This window comes from Alexandromys fortis, unplaced genomic scaffold (genome assembly GCF_014885135.2).
Source record: "Alexandromys fortis isolate MF-2015 unplaced genomic scaffold, M_Fortis_MF-2015_v1.1 scaffold_36, whole genome shotgun sequence".
NCBI lineage: Eukaryota > Metazoa > Chordata > Mammalia > Rodentia > Cricetidae > Alexandromys > Alexandromys fortis.
The window spans coordinates 9,965,594-9,985,048 of NW_026067915.1; the positions used below are offsets into that span (position 1 = coordinate 9,965,594).

The window sequence follows — 19,455 nt, forward strand, 5'->3', positions numbered from 1 at the left end:
CTTTTTTTTTTTTTTTTTTTTTGGTTTTTCGAGACAGGGTTTCTCTGTGGAGCTTTGGAGCTTTGGAGCCTGTCCTGGAACTAGCTTTTGTAGACCAGGCTGACATCAAACTCAGAGATTTGCCTGCCTCTGCCTCTGGGATTAAAGTGTACATATGATTGCAGACATGTGGTCAAACCTTCCTTTCTGGGACCACCAGTCCACAAATAATGACATAAAGACATTATTCATTAAGAATGTTTGGTCATGGGGGCTGGAGAGATGGCTCAGTGGTTAAGAGCATTGCCTGCTCTTCCAAAGGTCCTGAGTTCAATTCCCGGCAACCACATGGTGGCTCACAACCATCTGTAATGAGGTCTGGTGCCCTCTTCTGGCGTGTAGACATACACACAGACAGAATATTGTATGCATAATAAACAAATAAATATTTAAAAAAAAAGAATATTTGGTCGTTTGCTTAGCATATTCCTAACTAGCTCTTATAACTCAAATTAACCTGTTTCCACTAAGCTATGTTCTACCATGTGGCTTTTCCTTCTCTCCGATTCTATACGTCTGCATCTCATGGCATGTCTTGTGAACCTAGATTCATCTCCAGTTCCTCTCTCTTTCCCTGGAAGTCCCGCCTATTATCTCCTGCCTAGCTATTGGCCATTCAGCTCTTTATTAAACCAATCAGTAGGTGCCTTGGCAAAGAGACCTCTTCACAGTGTACAAGATTATCCCACAACACAAAGATGCTTTGGATTGAGTGTGTAAGGTAGTGGAACTCATCGTCTTTTGTGGCACTCAGTATTATTATTACAGACAACTTATAACTTAAAATATATTTTCCTAAACAACTAAAGAAAACACAGGTGGGGGGTTTGAGGGTGGCTCAGTTGCTGGAGTGCTACCCTAGCATGCACAACGCCCCGGACTCCATCCCTAGCACCACATACACTGGACATAGAGGCACACATCTGAAATACTAGCACTCAGGAGATAGAGGCAGCACCCTGGGCTACACACTAAGCCTAGACTATATAAGACCCTGAAGAAAGAAGAAGGAGGCAGGGCAGGCCATCTAGGAGAACAAATGGAACTAGCTGTCAGAGGAGAGGAGGAAAGAAAAAGAATGGAGGGTACAGGGAGGGATGTTGTCAAAGAACTTCCCTTGATATTTATTTTACTTGCATGAATGTTTTGCCTGAATGTGTGTATGTGGGAACTGGCACTGTTTGGGCACTGCTTTCATACGTGCAGTGTGTTTGGGCACTGCTTTCATACGTGCAGTGTGTTTGGGCACTGCTTTTAGAGGCCAGAAAAAGGTGTCAGGCCCCCTGGAACTGTAGTTACGGATGGTTGTGAGCCACCCTGTAGGAGCTGAGAACTGAACTTGGTTTTCTGCCAGAGTAATACGGGCTTTTACCTGCTGAGCCATCTCTCCAGCCTCACAGAGTATGTAAAAATGTCTTTATGCACCCAGTACTGCATAAAATGAATATATACAAATTTTAAAAATGTTAAAAAATGATGAGGGCTGGGTGGTAGTGGTGCACACCTTTAATTCCAGCATTTGGGAGGCAGAGATATGCGGATCTCTGTGATTTCGAGGCCAGCCTGGTCTACAGAGCGAGTTCGGGGAAACGGAGTCTAAAGCTACACAGAGAAACCCTGTCTTAAAGAAAGAAAGAAAGAAAGAAAGAAAGAAAGAAAGAAAGAAAGAAAGAAAGAAAGAAAGAAAGAAAGAAAGACAAGAAACCTAAAGCTTTTGGAAAGTTATTTACCCATGAAGCATGGAGGGCATGGCCAGGTCTCTACTTCACTAAGAGGCAGGAGCCTCCTGACTCTCTTCATTCCTGTAGAGGCCAGCCTGTGCTAAATGGGAACCCTGGGCTCGAATGATGGAACGAGATGCTCTTGAATGACAGGCAAAGCCACGGTCACCTAGCCTTTTCCCTGAGGACACAGACAGGGCAATAACTGTCCCATGTGTATGCTTTTGTCTTCCAGATTTCTCTCTCCCTATGAGCCCTCACGTGACCGATGAGGTCTTCCGGGAGACAAAGGTGAGCTCCACTTCCCAGGTTCCCAAGAATAGGAATGGAGAGTCAGTTTCCCTCCCAGGTCCCTGGGAGGTGGGGAGCAGGAAGGGCTTGCCTGGGAACACCACGATCATAAGAGAGTCTCAGCGTGTGTGCAGCTCATTTGGTTGTCCCTGGGGATTCTTCCTATACATTACTCCAATCTGCAAGCCTCCTGTAATAACCACCACTAAATGCATGAGGAAATCATGGTTCAGATTCAGGTTGGTCCCAGTCAGGTGGCAGTAGTGCAAGCCTTTGATCCCCGTACTCGGGAGACAGAGGCTAGGCTGGCGGGTCTCTGAGTTCAAGGCCAGTCTGCTCCACAGAGCATTCCTGGACAGTCAAGGCTACACAGACAAATCCTGTCTTGAAAAACAAAAACAGAATTCAGGTTGGTCCCACGCTGCTATGGACATTCTTTCCGTGGTGATATCCAGGACTTGTGTGTGTCACCCTCACTCCAAACCCCGTGATGCCCTCTCTGTCAGCTCTACATCTTACCCTTGTGACAAGTTTGAGCACAGACTGTAAGTCATTCACCAATGCTCAAAAGCAATTCCAATGTTTTCAGGCATGGTGGCACACACTGTTAGTCCCAGGACTGAGGAGGCACAGGTGGGAGGTTCTCTGTGAGTTTGAGGCCAGCCTGGTCTACAGAGTGAGTTCCAGGACAGGCACCAAAACTTCAGAGAAACCATGTCACAAAACAAACAACAAAACAAAAATAATAATAAAATAAGATAAAGAAAAGGAGGGTCTGGAGAGATGGCTCAGCAGTTAAGATCACTGGCTGCTCTCCCAGAGGACCCAGGTTCAATTCCCAGCACCCACATGGTATCTCATGTAACTCCAGTTCTGGGGTATCTGATGCCTTTATACCAAATACACATAAAATAAAGTTAAATATTTTTCTAAAAAAGGAAAAAAACAACAAAAAGAAAATTGAAAGAAGAAATCTCCATTTTTAGAAATTTTCTTTTTTTCTTAAAATTTTATTTTAATTTATGTGTGTCTATGAGGATGTATGCCACATATGTATAGGTAGGTGCCCATGGAGCCAGAAGAGAGTCCTGGATAGCCTGGAGCTGGAGTTACAGGCAGCTTTGAGCCATCTCATATGGGAGCTGGGACCCAAACTCTGTTCCTCTAGAAGAGCAGCCAGTGCTGAGTCGCCTCTCCGGCTCCAGAGACGCCTGTTTGGAAAGACATTTCCCAGCTCTTGCTCTCGGTACCATAACGCTCACAGTTTGTGGTCTGTCCAACAGAGACTTCTTCCTCAGAAGGACCTGGTGGGAGGCTGGGGAATGCACATCTACAGTCGTGCAGGTGTCAATGGCAAGGACCAGGAGAAATGTGGAGAATCTGAAGCCTGTTGTCTAAACTCCTGGCCTAGCCGGTCGGTGGTGGTGCACGCCTTTAATCCCAGCACTTGGGAGGCAGAGGCAGGCGGATCTCTGGGAGTTCGAGGCCAGCCTGGTCTACAAGAGCTAGTTCCGGGACAGGCACCAAAGCTACAGAGAAACCCTGTCTTGAAAAACCAAAAAAAAAAAAAAAAAAAAAAAACTCCTGGCCCCGTGTTCCTTGCGCCATCCTTGCCCGTTGCCCGTTACCTGTAACAAAGGACCTGGAGGTGTTGTGTCTCACTTCAGGACTTGTGCAACAAGAACGTCAGGAAATGCTGGATGCTTTCCTACTTCAAGCCCAGCGAGCCTATATGTGCCAGTGACCAAGTTACCTACAGCGGCGAGTGCCATCTCTGCTCCAGAATTCTGTAAGTCTCCATTTTGTTATCCCTGCCTCAGCCATTAGCTCTTCTCTCTTCCATTAGCCCCTCCCCCACTACTTGCTTCTCCATTTCTTCCCTTTCTCCTCCTGCTCCTCAAAGCTGAATGGGATTCCATGTCAGCGATGCACAAACAGCACACCACAGAGGTCAGAGTGCAGTGTCTGGTGCAGACAAAGACCAACTGGAGGGAACGCAGTAGCAAGCAGGGGCAGCATTCACACCATGTGACCTGTGACGGTAGTCCAGTTGGCTCATCTGGCCAGAGAACAGCCTGCTGAGGAGAGAGGCCGGTGAGGTGGCTCCGCAGGTAAAGGCACTTGACACCAAGCCTGAGACTGGAGTCTGAGCCTTGGGGGAAGGACAGGTCCTACACTCCAAAATTTGTCCTCTGACCTCCACATAATACCACAGCACACACAGACCCATGCATACACACAAGCACACACCTGTACATACAATTTGACGAAAACAGTTCTTAAAGAAGAGGAGGATGAAGGGAGATGGCAAAAAAAAAGGAGGAAGAGGAGGGGGAAGAAAAGGTAGAGAAGGAAGGGGAGGAAAATGGGGAGGAAGAAGTTGGGTAAGGAATTTTCCCAATGAATGGTTTATTGCTCTTTAAATGAATATTATTCCCCAAAACAACTTTTTTTAAAGATTTATTTATTTATTATGTATATAGTATTTTGCCTTCATGTATGCCAGAAGAGGGCACCAGATTTCACTATAGATGGTTGTGAACCACCATGTGGTTGCTAGAAATTGAACTCAGGACCTCTGGAAGAGCAGTCAGTGTTCTTAACTTCTGAGCCATCTCTCCAGCCCAAAACAACTTTTTTTAAAAATATTTGTTTATTTTGTTTATTATGTATACAATATTCTGTGTGTATGCTGCAGGCCAGAAGGGCATCAGATCCCATTTCAGATGGTTGTGAGCTGCCATGTGGTTGCTGGGAATTGAACTCAGGACCTTTGGAAGAGCAGGCTGTGCTCTTAACTGCTGAGCCATGTCTCCAGCCCTTTTTTTTTTTTTTTTAATGTTCATCCTGTCAGTGGTTTAGTTTGGGGCCAGTGACATTTAGCTTTTGTAACACCTGTGCAAAATGCCCAACTCTTTGGTCCAAGGCACAGAAGTCTGCATTAAGGAACCTACAAACAGAAGTGAGGGAATTCTCACACAGAAGCTGTTTTCTTGAGGAAGGAAATCCATATCTTGTGTAATATTCCCCAGTTAAGCCAACATCTTTTGTTTGTGTGTTTGCTTTTTGGGGTTGTTTTGTTTTGAACACAAGGGTCTTTTGTGTAGCCCTGGCTATCCTGAAACTCACTTTGTAGACCAGGCTGGCCTCGAACTCTGTCTGTCTTCTGTCTCCTAAGTACTGGGACTAAAGGTATGTGCCACCACTGCCTGGTCCCCAGTATCTTAAGAGAAAAGAAGAATAACATGAGACTGGTCAAACATTCGCCCTGTTTTAGTCTTCTTTAAGAAAAAGAATAATCTTGGTCAGTATGAGAGATGTTTGGCCAATAGGAATCAGCCTTGTTTGATGTTCTTGGTTGTATAAATAAGAAAGTTTACACTAAGAACCCATAAAAGAGTTATGAAGAACATTTGTATGTCAGCCTCAATGACTGGCACAGATAACTGCCAGTTACAGAGCAGGGGGCGGGGAGCGGGGAGGGGCACAGCACCACAAACCATATGCAAACTCACTTCTGCTAGAGTAAACAAAATTAGGGATTGGGGAAATGGCTCTGTGGGGAAGTGTTTGTGGCCCCAGCATGAATCAGAGTTCAAATGCCCACCACCAACACGAGGAAGCCAAGCTTGGCTGCTTTCTTGCCTGTAACCCCAGGGCTATGGTGCCTGTCAGCACCAGCCGAGCTCTAGGATCAGTGAGAGGCCCTATCTCGAGGGAATAAGGTAAAATGATATAGAACAGGCTGTCTCCTCTGGTCTCCACATGTACACACAGAAGCAGGTCCCTGTACACACACATGTGTAGACAGAACACACATCCATCACACACACGTCTACACAAGCACTAAATAAACAAGTAAATTCTTTTCTTGACCTGTGGATACAGCACAGTGGTAGAACTCCCCCTTGGTATATGTGAGGCCCTGTGTTCCACACCCCAACCATTCAATGTGTCATGATGTACATCTGTGATCCCAGCACTGGGGAGGCAGAGGCAGGGAGATCTCTGTGAGCTAGAGGCTAGCCTGGTCTATGTAGGAAACTCTAGGCCAGCCAAAGCTGCGTAGTGAATCTATCTCAAAAAACAAACAAAATAAAAAATAAGTATAATAAAATATTTTCTCTGGTTGGTGGCGACATACACCTTTAATCCCAGCACTCACCAGGCAGAGGCAGGTCTCTGAGTTCAAGGCCAGCCTGGTCTACACAGTGAGTACTAGAATAGCCAGTGCTACACAAAGAAACTCTCTCTCTCAAAAAAATAAGTTAATTAACTAATTAAAATATTTTCTTAGCAGCTTCCCTGGGATTGCAAATAAACTTTATAGCAATCCAATCTGCATTTACAGCAATTATAGATAAAGATGTTAACTGAGCATGGTCATGCAAGCCTTTATTCCTAGCTCTTAGGAGGCAAAGGCAGGAGGCTCTCTGAGTTCAAGGCCAGCGTGGTCTATAAAGTGAGCTACAGGACACTAGGGTTACACAGAGAAACTTTGTCTTAGCAAAAGAAAGGAAGGAAGGAAGGAAGGAAGGAAGGAAGGAAGGAAGGAAGGAAGGAAGGAAGGAGAAAATAGTATATATTCCCTCGTTCTTTAAGTGATCACTGCTATACAAACTATACCTTTGCCCATTGCACACCAGTTGTTAACACAGGCATAAGTATTGTACACCCGTTAACATAGGCATGACTATTGTATACCAGGTTAACTACTGCTATTTTCTTTTGAGTCTGGAGAAAAAGGTTGGTTGGTTTTTCAAGACAGGGTTTCTCTGTGTAGCTTTGGAGTCTGGCCTGGAATGCACTCTGTAGACCACGCTGGCCTCGAACTCAGATCTGCCTGCCCCTGCCTCCCAAGTGCTGGGATTAAAGGTGTGTGCCACCACTGCCCAGCAGATTGCTTTATTTTTAGTTGTGTGTATGTGTTTGTGCACATACACACATGAGCATGAGACATGTAAATACAGGTGCCTATGGAAGCCAGGAGAGGTCATTGGATCGCCTGGAGCTAGAATGTAGGCTCATCCTCCTCTGACCTCCATGGATACACAGACATACATGCAGGCAAAACACACATACGCACAAAATAAAAATATACATTATATATACTATATATATATATCCACTGTTATTAACAAAATATTTCTTGGCTTTGCCTAAGACTACCAAGAAAGAGTTGGTCATGGTTTATGTCATCTAACAGAACAAAAATAACCATTTCATAATATAATTTTTTTCCAGATATGAAGGCAGAACCATAGTTAAAATGCATGATGGAGAATGTGTAAGTAAAATCACTCTTATTTTTCATTTTTGAAAGTAGACCACAAATATTTAACAGCTCATTGTCAAGGATTTATGAACATGAGTTGTGTGTGTGTGTGTGTGGTTTCTGCATGAATATTTGGGTATGCACACACGAGTGTACATGTGGAGCCCGGAGCAGCTGCCAGGGATCTTTCTGTGTGTGACTTCTTTATTCCTCTGTCCTGTTGCCTTGAGACAGGATCCACCTGCTTCAGTTCCTCAATGTCACTTAGAGGGACACACAATCACGTCGAAGTTTTCACTTGGTACTGGGAATTCAAACTCAAGTCATGCATTTGTGCAGCATTTTCTCTTAGTCCCTGAGACATTTCACCAGCCACGTTTACCAGGGATCTGTAACAGTCGTTAAGAAAATCATCAAAATGCACAGAGGGAAAAGTAGTGGTAAAATTAATTCCATATATCGGTCATGCCGATTTTTAAAAATGGGGGGTGGTGGCATATGTCTTTCCTCTATTTTCCTTTGTGCTTGATGAAGAACTTACACAGAATTGGACATATCCTTCGCCCCAACATTCTCCAGAGTGCATTGCTAATTTGGTCATTTCCTTATGTAACTCCATTGCCGTTACAACATCTAATTAGTTCTTTATCATCTTTTTTTTTTTAATTTTTGTTTTTCGAGACAGGGTTTCTCTGTATATCTTTGGCTGTCCTGGAACTCACTATGTAGTTGTCTAGCCTCAAACTCACAGAGATCTGCCTGCCTCTGCCTCCCAAATGCTGGGGTTAAAGACGTGTGCCACCATGTTTGGTTTCCTTGGCATCTTCTAAAGGCATCTTCAAATGTTCCCAAACTCTAAAAAATAACAATTAGCCAATCTATAGCAAGGTCAGAACCAGCCTAGCAACTCAGAGAGATGCTGTGCATGGAGCGAGAGAATGGAAGGGAAGAGGGAAGCAGGGAGAGAGGAAGACAGCCATTCTTAGACCAAAGAAAAAGAAAGTCCAGCATCCTGTCTATAGAGCTAGCCTGATACACAGAGAAACAGAAAATAAGTATATGTAACCAAGCCTAAAAACCAATGATAAACTAAAAGAAATGTAAACCCACAAGCTTGATATGAGCAAACAGATTCTGATGTCTTACCCTTGAGATTAGAGACAGGTCAAACAAGTTACCTCTGCTGTAAGACCCTGTTTCTAAAACAGAAAATCAGAAACAGAGAGTGTGCAGTTGGTTTTGTTCTCGGCCTAATTGTAAAATGTGAAACCTGCTCAAATGCTCTGGAATAACGGGACAAATACAAATTGAAACAATAGTAAAATGCCAATTTCCTGGCTGCCGGAAAAAGTCAGAAGTCCGGGAAGTATCCAGCTGCTGGAGACAAGATGTCAGTATTCTCACAAGCTCTGGGAACAGTGAGGGCTTAATGTCACTGGGGAGGACAAATCTCACATGTGTAGACAATGCAACAAATGATGTGCATATGTATCATATGGACCAGAATTTCCAAACCTACAAGATGGCAAAGAAATTTTCTCATAGTTTTGCAAAGTGACTTAGAAGTCTATGGCAGTGTTTTTCATGGTGTGAAGCAAAAGAAAATGGATGAATGAATGAATGGCAGTTCTTCCCCGCACAGACTTGCACAAGTTCCCTTTATATACAGCATACAACAGGGGGAGGGCTGGTCCTTACACCTATCCCCAGCTCTTTTTCCTGCCCAGTATCACACCCTTTATTTGCTGTTATCTCCTCCCCCAGCCCTCTCACAAGACCTTTAAAGGCACAGCTCTCAGCTACGTCTCACATTCAAACAAGCAGAGGTCTGGAGAGGTCATATGATTTGCTTCAAACCCTCCGGGCTGGGAACTGATAGGGCTGTGTTGATAATGTGGGGATTTGTTTCCCATTGTGTTCTTCACACAGCCCTTGGTCTATCCCCTGAATGGCACACGTTTCTAATCTAATGCCTCTACCTTCCATCTGCTCTGCTGGAGCGGCACCCTGAGGGGCTCCCAGTCCTCAGAATCACAGGCACCCCCACCCTCTGCTCTCTTCTCTGCCCACATCTACTCAGTTATCTTTTCATCCTCAATGAAATCAGAATGTCTCCCATCAGCATCAGTTCAGGGGTCAGCATCCTCCTGGAGTGTGGGTTGTACAGTTTTCAGACAGTAGTTTTCTCGTAATTTCACTGACTGCAGTGTCTCTAAGCAAGTATTTCTCTTACAGATTTACTCCGGGGAAGACTCTGGACACAATTAAAAGTTACTGAATCCTCAGACAGCCAAGTGAAGCATGATGGCTGAGTCTTCAAAGATACCAAATTTGGGGGACAGGGGCTGGACTTCCTGGTAGAGTATTTGCCTAGTATGTATGAAGCCTTAGTTCAACCTCCAATGTTTGGAGGAAAAAAAGAATAGCTCATTAAGAAATGGATCCTGGTGGTAAAAGGTACTTGGATCAAATTCATTGATTTCCTTCTTCAATAAATGATTCTCCCATAAGCTTGGTCAGTAAACATTTTCTCAATTAATAAGAACCTTTTCTTTTCTTTTTTTTTCTTTTTCTTTTTCTCTGTAGCCCTGGCTGTTCTGGAACTCATTATGTAGACCAGGCTTGAACTCAAGAGATCCACCTGCCTCAGCCTCCCTAGTGCTGGAAAATAACATGGGCCATCAGCACTCAGCAAGAGCTTTTCCAAGACATCAGATATTCTATGTCCTCACCCCTCCATATTTTCCCATAATGACCACATAACCAATGAAATGCAAAGTGAGGGAATAAATAGCTCAGTAGCAGCAATATTTGGACTTTGGTCATAATTAAATTGGATATGTGTCCTGTGAACCATATAGCTCTCAGCATGTCTCAAAACAACTATACCATGAGAGGAACATCTGTGTGAGGATGCCAGTTCCCCTAGAACTGGAGCTACAGACAAATGTGAGCTGCCAGGTGGGTGCTGGGATTGAACCCAGGTCCTCTGGAAGAGCAGCTATCAGACTGGAGAGATGGTTCATTATTGAACAACACTCACAGATCTTGCAGAGGAGTTGGGTTCGATACCCAGCACCCACATGGTGGCTCACAAATATCTGTAACTCCAGTCCCTGTTGGCTGATCACCTATTCTGGCCTCTACTGGTAACAGGCACACACATGCTGCATAGACATACACACAGGCAAAACACCATAAACATTAAAAAAAATGGATTTTCATGCTGGAGAGATGGCTCCGCCATTAAGAGCACTGGCTGCTCTTCCTGAGGATGGGGTTATAATCCCACCTCCCAAGTGTAAGCTCACAACCATCTGTAATTCCATTTCCAACGGATCCAGCAGCACCCTCTCTGGGCTCCATGGGCACCAGTCATACATGTGGGGTAATATAAAAATTCTTTTAAGGTTTTTTTTTTAAATAAAGAAATGGGCCAGGCGATGGTGGTGCACACTTTTTTAATCCTAGCACTCAGGAGGCAAAGATCCCTGTGAGTTCGAGACCAGTCTAGTCTAAAGAGAGAGTTCCAAGACAGCCGGGTTACATACTGAAACCCTGTCTCGAAAACCAAGAAATAAATAAATAAATAAGAAAGAAATGGACTTTTCGCTGGAAGACACCTTGTGTAAGCAAGCTGTCGGTCGGGCACCCCCGCTTCCAACATTCCAGGAGTGCGATGTTGAGCATCCAAGCCCTGAAGCTAAACGAGCAAGTCTTGAACGGATTATTGTTCCTTTTCAACCTCAGTCTCACACACACGCACACACACAAACGCACACGCACGCACAAGCGCGCGCGCCACTCAATTTACCGCCGCTAGACAGTAGGACACACACACACACACACACACACACACACACACACGCGTCACTTAACTTTACCGCCGCCAGACAGTAGGTAGGACCCGGGGAGGGCTGCCCGGCGACGTGCCTGAAGAACCCCAAAGGACCCGGCAGGCTAACTAGCTCAGTGCCTGCTGGCCTAGAGCGCTGCCGGGAGGACCAGGTGAACCCAGAACCCAGGCCCGCGCTGGAGCCGGGATTGCTGAGTTTGGGGTGGGCTTTGACCGGGAGTGGAGAAGATCGTACTGATTGAGGCCTAGAATATGGGAGTAGTAGGCCCGTCGGGAGTCAAGACGGGGGCTGGGGGGCGTGGTCACAGAAGTGGGGCAGAAGTAGCGTTGAGAGGCCAGCAAGTGCGTGACCAGCGTGGGAGTAAAAGAAATGGCCTCAGCTGGCGGGGCCGCTGTCTGATAGGGTGACCTTTAAGTCAAGCCAGTTTCTTCCTTCCTTTCTCTTTCTTTTTTTCTTTCTTTGGCTTTTCGAGACGGGGATTTCTCTGTAACAGCTCTGGCTGTCCTGGAACTCGGTGTGTAGACCAGACTGGCCTTGAACTTACTAAGCTCCTCCTGCCTTTCTTGATGTGACAGACAGCATTTTCTTGTAAACCAATTGCCAAGACAACACTAACCAACTGGGATTTGTAAAGGAACCACACCCCCTCTACGGATCACCTGTAGGAGAAAACAGGGGAAACCCACGAGAGACGTGGACACTTCCTTCCACAACGCCTGTCAGGCAAGAAAGGCGTGGGACAGGAAAAGCCTATGAAACTGGAGCAAATGAGTTCAGGGTTGTGAGGCTCCAGATGAGGCCAGAGAAGTTAAAGTCTTGTGGGATCAGAAGACCAGAGCAGAGTAAAAGTCTGGAGACTTTGCGGGGGGGGGGGGGGGGGGGGGGGGGGGGGGGGGGGGGGGGGGGGGGGGGGGCTAAGTCTTCAGAAGTCAGAACACCCTGACCGAAGGAGGGCACTGTGTAATGGCTTTTGTTGCTGTGCTGCGGTTGAACAGATTTAGGACTGGCAAGAGCAAAAGCCTAGACACCATTGAGAGTGGCACAGAAGTCCCAGACGAAGGGGTAATCGCAGTTAAAAGGAAGAGATTTGTGTGGACTTTGAGGTGTATTATATAGGTAGGATTTTTAGAACTTGGTAATAGTGTGGAGGCGGGGAGTTAGAAACTGGCGGTCTCAGGACATCCCCGTGTAGAGTGGCCACGGTGCCATGTTATCGTCTAGAATATTAGGTGAAGCGGGTATGCTGGTCCTGTACTGGTAGATTGGGCTCGGGTACGCAGTCTAAATGGATCTTCCAGTAATAAACTGTAAAGAAGACTGAGTGGAAGAGACCTTAGCATAGCCATCCCCTGGCACTTTACTGTGATTGGCTAAGCTATGTTCAGGCTGAAAGTAATGAGAACTTCTGCCCTGCTCCTGTCCCCGGACACCTTCTCTGTATTTGTTAACAGGTTAGAGATGATATTTCGGGGCCGTGGTTGGTTTGCAATGGTTTGGTTAGGGTCTGGCTCTATAGTCAGCCTCTAAGTGCTGGAATTACAGGCTGAGATCTTTCCTCCCGACGAAGTGGTTTCTCATGTGTAAATAGAATGTCACAGTTGAAAGTGACCCCTGATGCTTAACCATTAACCAAGTCTAGAAATATTGTCTGTTAGTTATTCCCAGAGTTGTTTGTTGAGCAGGGAAGACCATCCATAATATTAAATAAGAGATGGTGTATGGCCCTGAAGCCTTTTTCTTATCTGGGGTGGCCTAATTTTTCTTGTCAGTCTATCTTCCAATTCTGTGACTGGAAGAACACTATAGATAAGGCCTTATGGCCGTCTTTTTTGTTTGTTTTTTCGAGACAGGACTTCTGTGTATGACAGCCCTGACTGTCCTAGAACTCGCTTTGTAGACCAAGCTGCCTTCAAACTCAGAGATCCACCTGCCTCTGCCTCCCAAAGGCTAGGTTTAAAGGCATATGCCACCACTGCCCAGCTAAGTCATTGTAGTCTTATGGCTAGACTGTTCAATAGTAGATGTCATAAACTTGTTAAAAACACAAAAAAGTTTAGAAGATGTGAAAGTTCTGGCAAAATCAGGTGGTAGTATCAATTCACATTTCTCTTCAGTGGAGAACTCCCTGCTGCCTTTATACTTGTAGCATAAAGTAGACTGTATGTCTCACAGGGTGACCTGAGTGTCCCCTCTACAAACAAATGTAGTAAAAAGTCCTGTGAGTGCAAATAGGTAAGTGAGTGGTCACATACAGCCTGACAATGCTGTGAGGCTGGGGGAAGCCCCTGGTTGACTTGCAAGCCTACCTGGCTTCCAGGGTAGAAGGGGCTAAGAACTCAATACCCTGAGGCTCTAATCCAGCCCTCTGACGGCAGGGGTGAGATGACTTCCATCCTGCGAAGCCCTCAGGCTCTCCAGCTCACACTAGCCCTGATCAAGCCTGATGCGGTTGCCCACCCACTGATTCTGGAGGTAAGAATGAACCTACATCTCCCTTGTCCTGTTTTGGATGCTACAGGACCACTTGTGACAGCTCAGTCGTGTGCTAGCTGCTGAGGCTGAAATGCTAGATGGATCAGCTTGACTGCTGGGCATATAAAGGCTTCAGTTTGATCTGTGGCTCTCACATGGTGGAGAGAACCAACTCTTGCAAGTTGTCATCTGACCTACACACACACACACACACACACACACACACACACACACGTAAATAAGAAAAGCTAGTTGAACATGGTGGCAAGGCAGAGACAGGCAGATCTTTGTGAGGTCCAGGCCAGCCTGGTCTACAGTGTGAGTTCCAGGACAGCTGGAGCTACACACAGAAACCCTGTCTCGAAAAACAAACAAACAAAAAAAAGAAAGAAAATGAAAAGAAGAGCTAAGGGCTGTGAACTCTGACCCTTAGAAGACTACTCTTAGAAATAGGTATATCTGGGCTGGAGAGATGGCTCAGTGGTTAAGAGCACTGACTGCTCTTCCAGAGGTCATGAGTTCAATTCCCAGCAACCACATGGTGGCTCACAACCATCTGTAATGAGATTGGCGCCCTCTTCTGGTGTTCGGGCATGCATGGAGGCAGAATGTTGTATACATAATAAATAAATAAATCTTAAAAAAAAAGTTAAAAAAAAAGAAATAGGTATATCTAAAATACAAGAAATAAAATATTTTGCATTTTCATATTTTTATTTATTTTACATGAGTGTGCAGATTTGAATTCGAGTCCTCATGCCCGCGCAGCAAATGCCCTTACTCCCTGAACCATCTTCCTTGATCAGTTTTTTTTTTTTGTGAGCCACCATGTGGTTGCTGGGAATTGAACTCAGGACCTTTGGAAGCCATGGAAGAGATGGCTTAACCACTGAGCCATCTCTCCAGCCCCCAGTTTTTTTTTTTGTAACAAGTTTTTATTGTGTAGCTGCTGCTGGCCTGAAATTAACTGTGTAGACTAGGCTGGCTCTGCCTCCAGAGTCCTAGGATTAAAGATATATACCACCATGCCCAGTCCCAATTAAAAAAAAAAAAAAAAAAAGGCAAAACTATAGTCTGTGTATGTGTATTATCATAGTTTAATATATATATTTTACCTGAATATATTTAACTAACATGTATATATTAGTGTTTTATATATATTAGTTTTAATTAAATGTATCACTTAGTTATATATACATATATGTGTGTATATATATTATATATATATTAGTTATCAAATGCTACATTCCAAATTTGATAGCTTCAAACGACTCATTTCAGGCTGGAGAAATGGCTCAGCCCTTAAGAGCACTAACTGCTCTTCTTGAGGACCTGGGTTTGGTTCCCAGCACCTACATGTTGGCACATAACCATCTCTAACTCCAGTTCCAGGGAATCCAACACCCTCTTCTGGCTTCCTCAGAAACTAGGCACATTTACGCTCTACAGAAATACATGCAGGCAAAACACTCATGATGGTAGAAACTACCCAGGACGTTCTGACCAAAGCATGACGTGTAAATAAGTTATAGAGTTTTTTATCATGATTTAGAACAATTGAGAAAAACTGAGGACAGGACCATTAAAAAGACTTGTGTGGTGTTCTGGGTGGCGGGGCCTAGGGACATTACTTCTGTCCCTAGGACTGCGGCTCATACTCTGGCAGTATAGCTGAGGTCCTGACCTCACCTCATTCACCTCTGTGTTAGTCAGCTCTCTGCCACTGGGCCACACACACGGGAAGATCATTTTCCCTCAGACGTTCGCAGGTTTTAGCCCGTGGCTCTCGGTCCTGTCTCTTCCAGCCTCTGCTGAGGGTGGCTATTGTGGTGAGAAGTGCTTACTGCAGGGACCGGGATATCAAGAGGGGAAAAGTTGAGGCTCCACTTCTCCTTCAAGAGCACAGTCCTAATGGCACTCTCTTCTGGAAGGCCCACTTTCTGAAGTTCCCGTGACCGTCATCGGCCTTAACACATGAGCTTCGGGGTGGAAGGGTACTTAATATCTGGACCATAGCACCCATCACGGGCAGACATGTGAAGAGATCCTTTAGACAGCTGGAGTCCTGACTGAGTTCTCTCTCTGGAATGGTTTGTTCTCCAGGCTGTACATCAGCAGATTCTGAGCAACAAGTTCCTCATTGTGCGGACACGAGAACTACAGTGGAGAAAGGAAGACTGCCGCAGGTTCTACCGAGAGCACGAAGGTCAGGCCAGCAGTCTGCGTCACAGCCACCCACCCCGTGTGTGTGTGTGTGTGTGTGCGTGTGTGTGTGTGTGTGTGTGTGTGTGTGTGTGTGTTACCAAGAGCACGAAGGTCAGGCCTGCAGTCTGCGTTACAACCCACCCACCCCATGTGTGTGTGTGTGTGTGTGTGCATGTGTGTATATGTGTGTGTGTGTGCGCGCGCGCGCGTGTGTGTGCGTGTGTGTGTATGTGGTGCACCTCTGTCCATGTAGAGGCAAGAGGACAACCGTAGGTGTCAGTCACAGGCACCACCATCCCCCTCTACCCCCGGGCCCGGTCAGGCCATCACTGGCCTAGAACTGAACAAGTAGGCTAGGCTGGCTGGTCACTGAGCCCCAAGCAGCCACCTGCCTCAGCCTCCCCTGCCCTAGGTCTGTAAATGTGTGCCACCATGCCTGGCATTTGTTCTGGAAACTCAGATCCTCATGCTTGTAATGCAGGCCCTTTACAAGGCTGTCTCCCCAGCCCGTGTCTTCTCATGTTTGCTTCTGCACAGACTTCTCATGATAATCAGCATTTTCTTTTCCTAGGAGAGAGCTATATAGTCCCAATCAGAAATTTAATATTATGCCTTGGTAATATCAGTAATTAACATTGGGTAAACATTTATCTTGTCAAACATTTCCCTAATGTTCATTATTTCACTTAATTTTCTCAGATTTAGAAAAGGTTGTGGCAGGTAGTATTCTATAGCGTGCGCGTGCACGCGCGCGCGCACACACACACACACACTCGCGCATGCATAGAAAGATAAAAAATTTCCCTCTAATCATAGCAAGCTAATGTTATATCCCAAGGTATAGATTTGGAAGACACGTTAGGGAAGTTATTGACTTAACCAAAAGTGTACACATTGTAAGTGGCAGAATCTAGATCCACACTCAGAAAAGTTATACTCCAAGATTCTTGTTATCTCTGTAAGCAGTGTGGTATTACAGGTAGTGAACAGTGAAAAACTTCCCTGGGCGCCATGTTCTCATGAAGGAACTCTCTCTTTGCAGGGCGTTTTTTCTATCAGCGGCTGGTGGAGTTCATGGCCAGGTACTTCTAATTTGGGGTATCAGCATCTTTATATGCTATGGCAGATCTCTTCCCTATGAATAGAATTGCCAGTTTCACTTACCACCCTTTAAAGATGGAATCACTGTCAAGTCTAAAGAAACATGACTAAGGCCAGTTGTTGTGGCATACATCTTTAATCCTAGCACTTGGGAGGCAGAGGCAGGAGGATCTCTGTGAGTTCCAGGCCAGCCTGGTCTACAAAGCAAGTTCCAAGAGAGCCAGGGCTACACAGAGAAACCCTGTCTCAAAAAAACTAAAAGAAGAGTCATGACTGAGCTACACTGACCCATAAGCGGTAGGTGCTTGTCCTGTGGCTACCGAGCCAATGGCTATGGTGGAGTACCGTGGAATGCTGCTTAGCAACTCTGCCCATCACTCTTTGCACATCAGCAGTTGGCCTCTCCTGGTCAGTTCCCCTTTGAAGCAGCCTCAGTACTCACTAGAAGACAGAGACATTCAGGAAGTACAGTGAACTCATTCCTGCCCTGTCCACAACATGTCTAGATTAGGTGGTCATATCCCTTCTTTATCCTCAGTGGGCCAATCCGAGCCTACATCCTTGCCCACAAAGATGCCATCCAGCTTTGGAGGACACTGATGGGGCCCACCAGAGTATTTCGAGCACGCCACATGGCCCCAGATTCAATTCGTGGGAGTTTGGGCCTCACTGACACCCGAAACACTACCCATGGCTCAGGTGAGTCTCAACCTCTCATCCACAGCCACACTTGAGGAAGGATGTCTTGGGGCAGACGAGTAAGCCATGTGAGGAGACTGACAGTGGTGGTCGCTCCATTGAGCTTGTTTCCATCTATTTCTGCCCTGGATAGCCGTCTCCGCCGTGTGGCCTGTACTGAGTGGAGCAGGTTTCGGAACCTGATGCTCTCTTGACTGCCTCTACCCTACCTTCCCTGTGATAACCCTTCTCTCTCATTGGGCTTTTCCTTGTTGCGTTTTGTTGTTGTTGTTTTGGGTTTTTTTGGTTTTTTTTTTTTTTTTGTTTTGGAGACATGGTCTTGCATTGTTTCCTAGGCTGGTCCCAATCTTGCAATCCTCCTGCCTTAACCTCCTAAGTAGCTCTTCTCTCCCTCTCCTCTCCTCATAGACTCTGTGGCTTCCGCCAGCAGAGAGATCGCAGCTTTCTTCCCTGACTTCAGTGAACAGCGCTGGTATGAAGAGGAGGAGCCCCAGCTGCGCTGTGGTCCTGTGTGGTACAGTCCAGAGGAAGGGATCCACTGTGCGCTGGAACGGGAGGCCCGGGACCAGCCTAGTAAAGTCCTGTCGGTCCCTGAGGGGAATCGTGGGCTGAAGGCACTGTCTCTCTTGGACCCCATCACCTGTCCAAAGACCTAGCATATCACTGCTCAGCTGCTACAATCTAGTTCTCGCTACCTCTTCTATGGAACACTCATGGGTATTTGGGAAGGTTGGGGACTCCTCTTTTGTGTGTTGGGGGGGGGTACTGAAACAGGTTTCTCTGTATAACAGCTCTCTCTGGCCATTCCAGAACTTGTTTTATGACTAGGCTGGCCTCGAACTCACAGAGATCCTCCTGCCTCTGGCTCCTAAATGCTGGGATTAAAGGTTGTGCACCACCACCACCTGCCCAACTGGTGACTCCTCTTTCTGCAAGGAACTGTCATCCTTCCTCAAGGTTACTGCCTGTTGACTAGCCAGGAAAGTGCAGTGACCATGTAACCAGCATTTGACCTGGCTTTTTAAATAAATTCTGTCCTGCTGCATCCTCCAGGGCGGCAGCACTCCTGCACGAGCTTTCTTTGTCGTCCATTGGACGTTGCATCTGCCCTGGAGCCCGGTTTCTGGTCTGTGCGAACTGAAGAGAGTCATGTAAGATTCTCTCAGTGGGTTGATAGAATTGACTTACTGTCCTGTTATGTAGGAGGCAGAAGCCTGGTATTCCCGTCATCTGCCCACCCCCGGGTCCCACAGAACTGACCCCATAGTTCCTCTGACCTCCACATATGTCCCGTAGTATGCAGGTATGTGCAGGCATTCACACACACACAAGAAATGAAAAACAATTAAAAAAAAAATAAGAATATGAGGGGTTGGGACTAAAAGCAAAAGTTTAGATCAAACATCAAATCCATAGCTCCAAGCCCAAATTCCTAGTTGATATATTCTATACAGGTCAATATCCCAAAGATATTTGTGGTGCTACTTTGTGATCTAACAAATCAAACTTGCCAGGCGATCAGAGTGCAGAGCTAAACCACTGGTTAGCTGTAGAGGCCAAGCAGTGGTGCCTCACACCTTTAATCCCAGCACTAGGAAGGTGGAGACAGGAAGAGATGTGGCTGGGTGGAGAGAGGAGCTCAAGGCATTCAGTCTGAGGACTGTCGAGACAGGATACCACATTTGGTCTGAGGATTTCGTAGAGGTAAGAACTCTAAGGGCTGGCTGCATCTGACTCCAGGTTTTTATTATTGAGACTAATTAGAATTTGCGCTACAGATATAACTTCATTAACG

At 45.9% G+C, this 19,455-nt stretch overlaps 2 protein-coding genes across 10 annotated transcripts in view; both read left to right on the plus strand.

The window, feature by feature from the left end:
- The window catches only part of Spink8 (serine peptidase inhibitor Kazal type 8 (putative)), a 16,031-nt gene extending 6,187 nt beyond the window's left edge, over positions 1-9,844 (plus strand). For both annotated transcript variants that reach the window (XM_050139470.1, XM_050139471.1), the window contains 4 exons: positions 1,996-2,051; positions 3,719-3,840; positions 7,296-7,338; positions 9,562-9,844. In XM_050139470.1, coding sequence (XP_049995427.1) covers positions 1,996-2,051; positions 3,719-3,840; positions 7,296-7,338; positions 9,562-9,594 — 254 coding nt within the window. In that variant the 3' untranslated portion in view covers positions 9,595-9,844. The remainder of the gene's footprint in view (positions 1-1,995; positions 2,052-3,718; positions 3,841-7,295; positions 7,339-9,561) is intronic.
- A 1,356-nt stretch (positions 9,845-11,200) lies between these two features.
- Positions 11,201-18,988, plus strand: Nme6 (NME/NM23 nucleoside diphosphate kinase 6). Of its 8 annotated transcripts, none has more exons than XM_050139527.1 (6): positions 11,201-11,334; positions 13,559-13,655; positions 15,759-15,861; positions 16,903-16,942; positions 17,500-17,660; positions 18,069-18,988. In XM_050139527.1, exons 2-6 carry the CDS (start codon positions 13,566-13,568, stop codon positions 18,314-18,316), a joined length of 642 nt encoding a protein of 213 aa, XP_049995484.1. In that variant the 5' UTR covers positions 11,201-11,334; positions 13,559-13,565; the 3' UTR covers positions 18,317-18,988. The 8 variants fall into 8 exon arrangements, with proteins under 8 accessions (XP_049995484.1, XP_049995485.1, XP_049995482.1 ...); XM_050139528.1 differs by having other exon boundaries at positions 11,285-11,384; XM_050139525.1 differs by lacking the exon at positions 11,201-11,334 and adding an exon at positions 11,496-11,520.
- Positions 18,989-19,455: the final 467 nt, after the last annotated feature.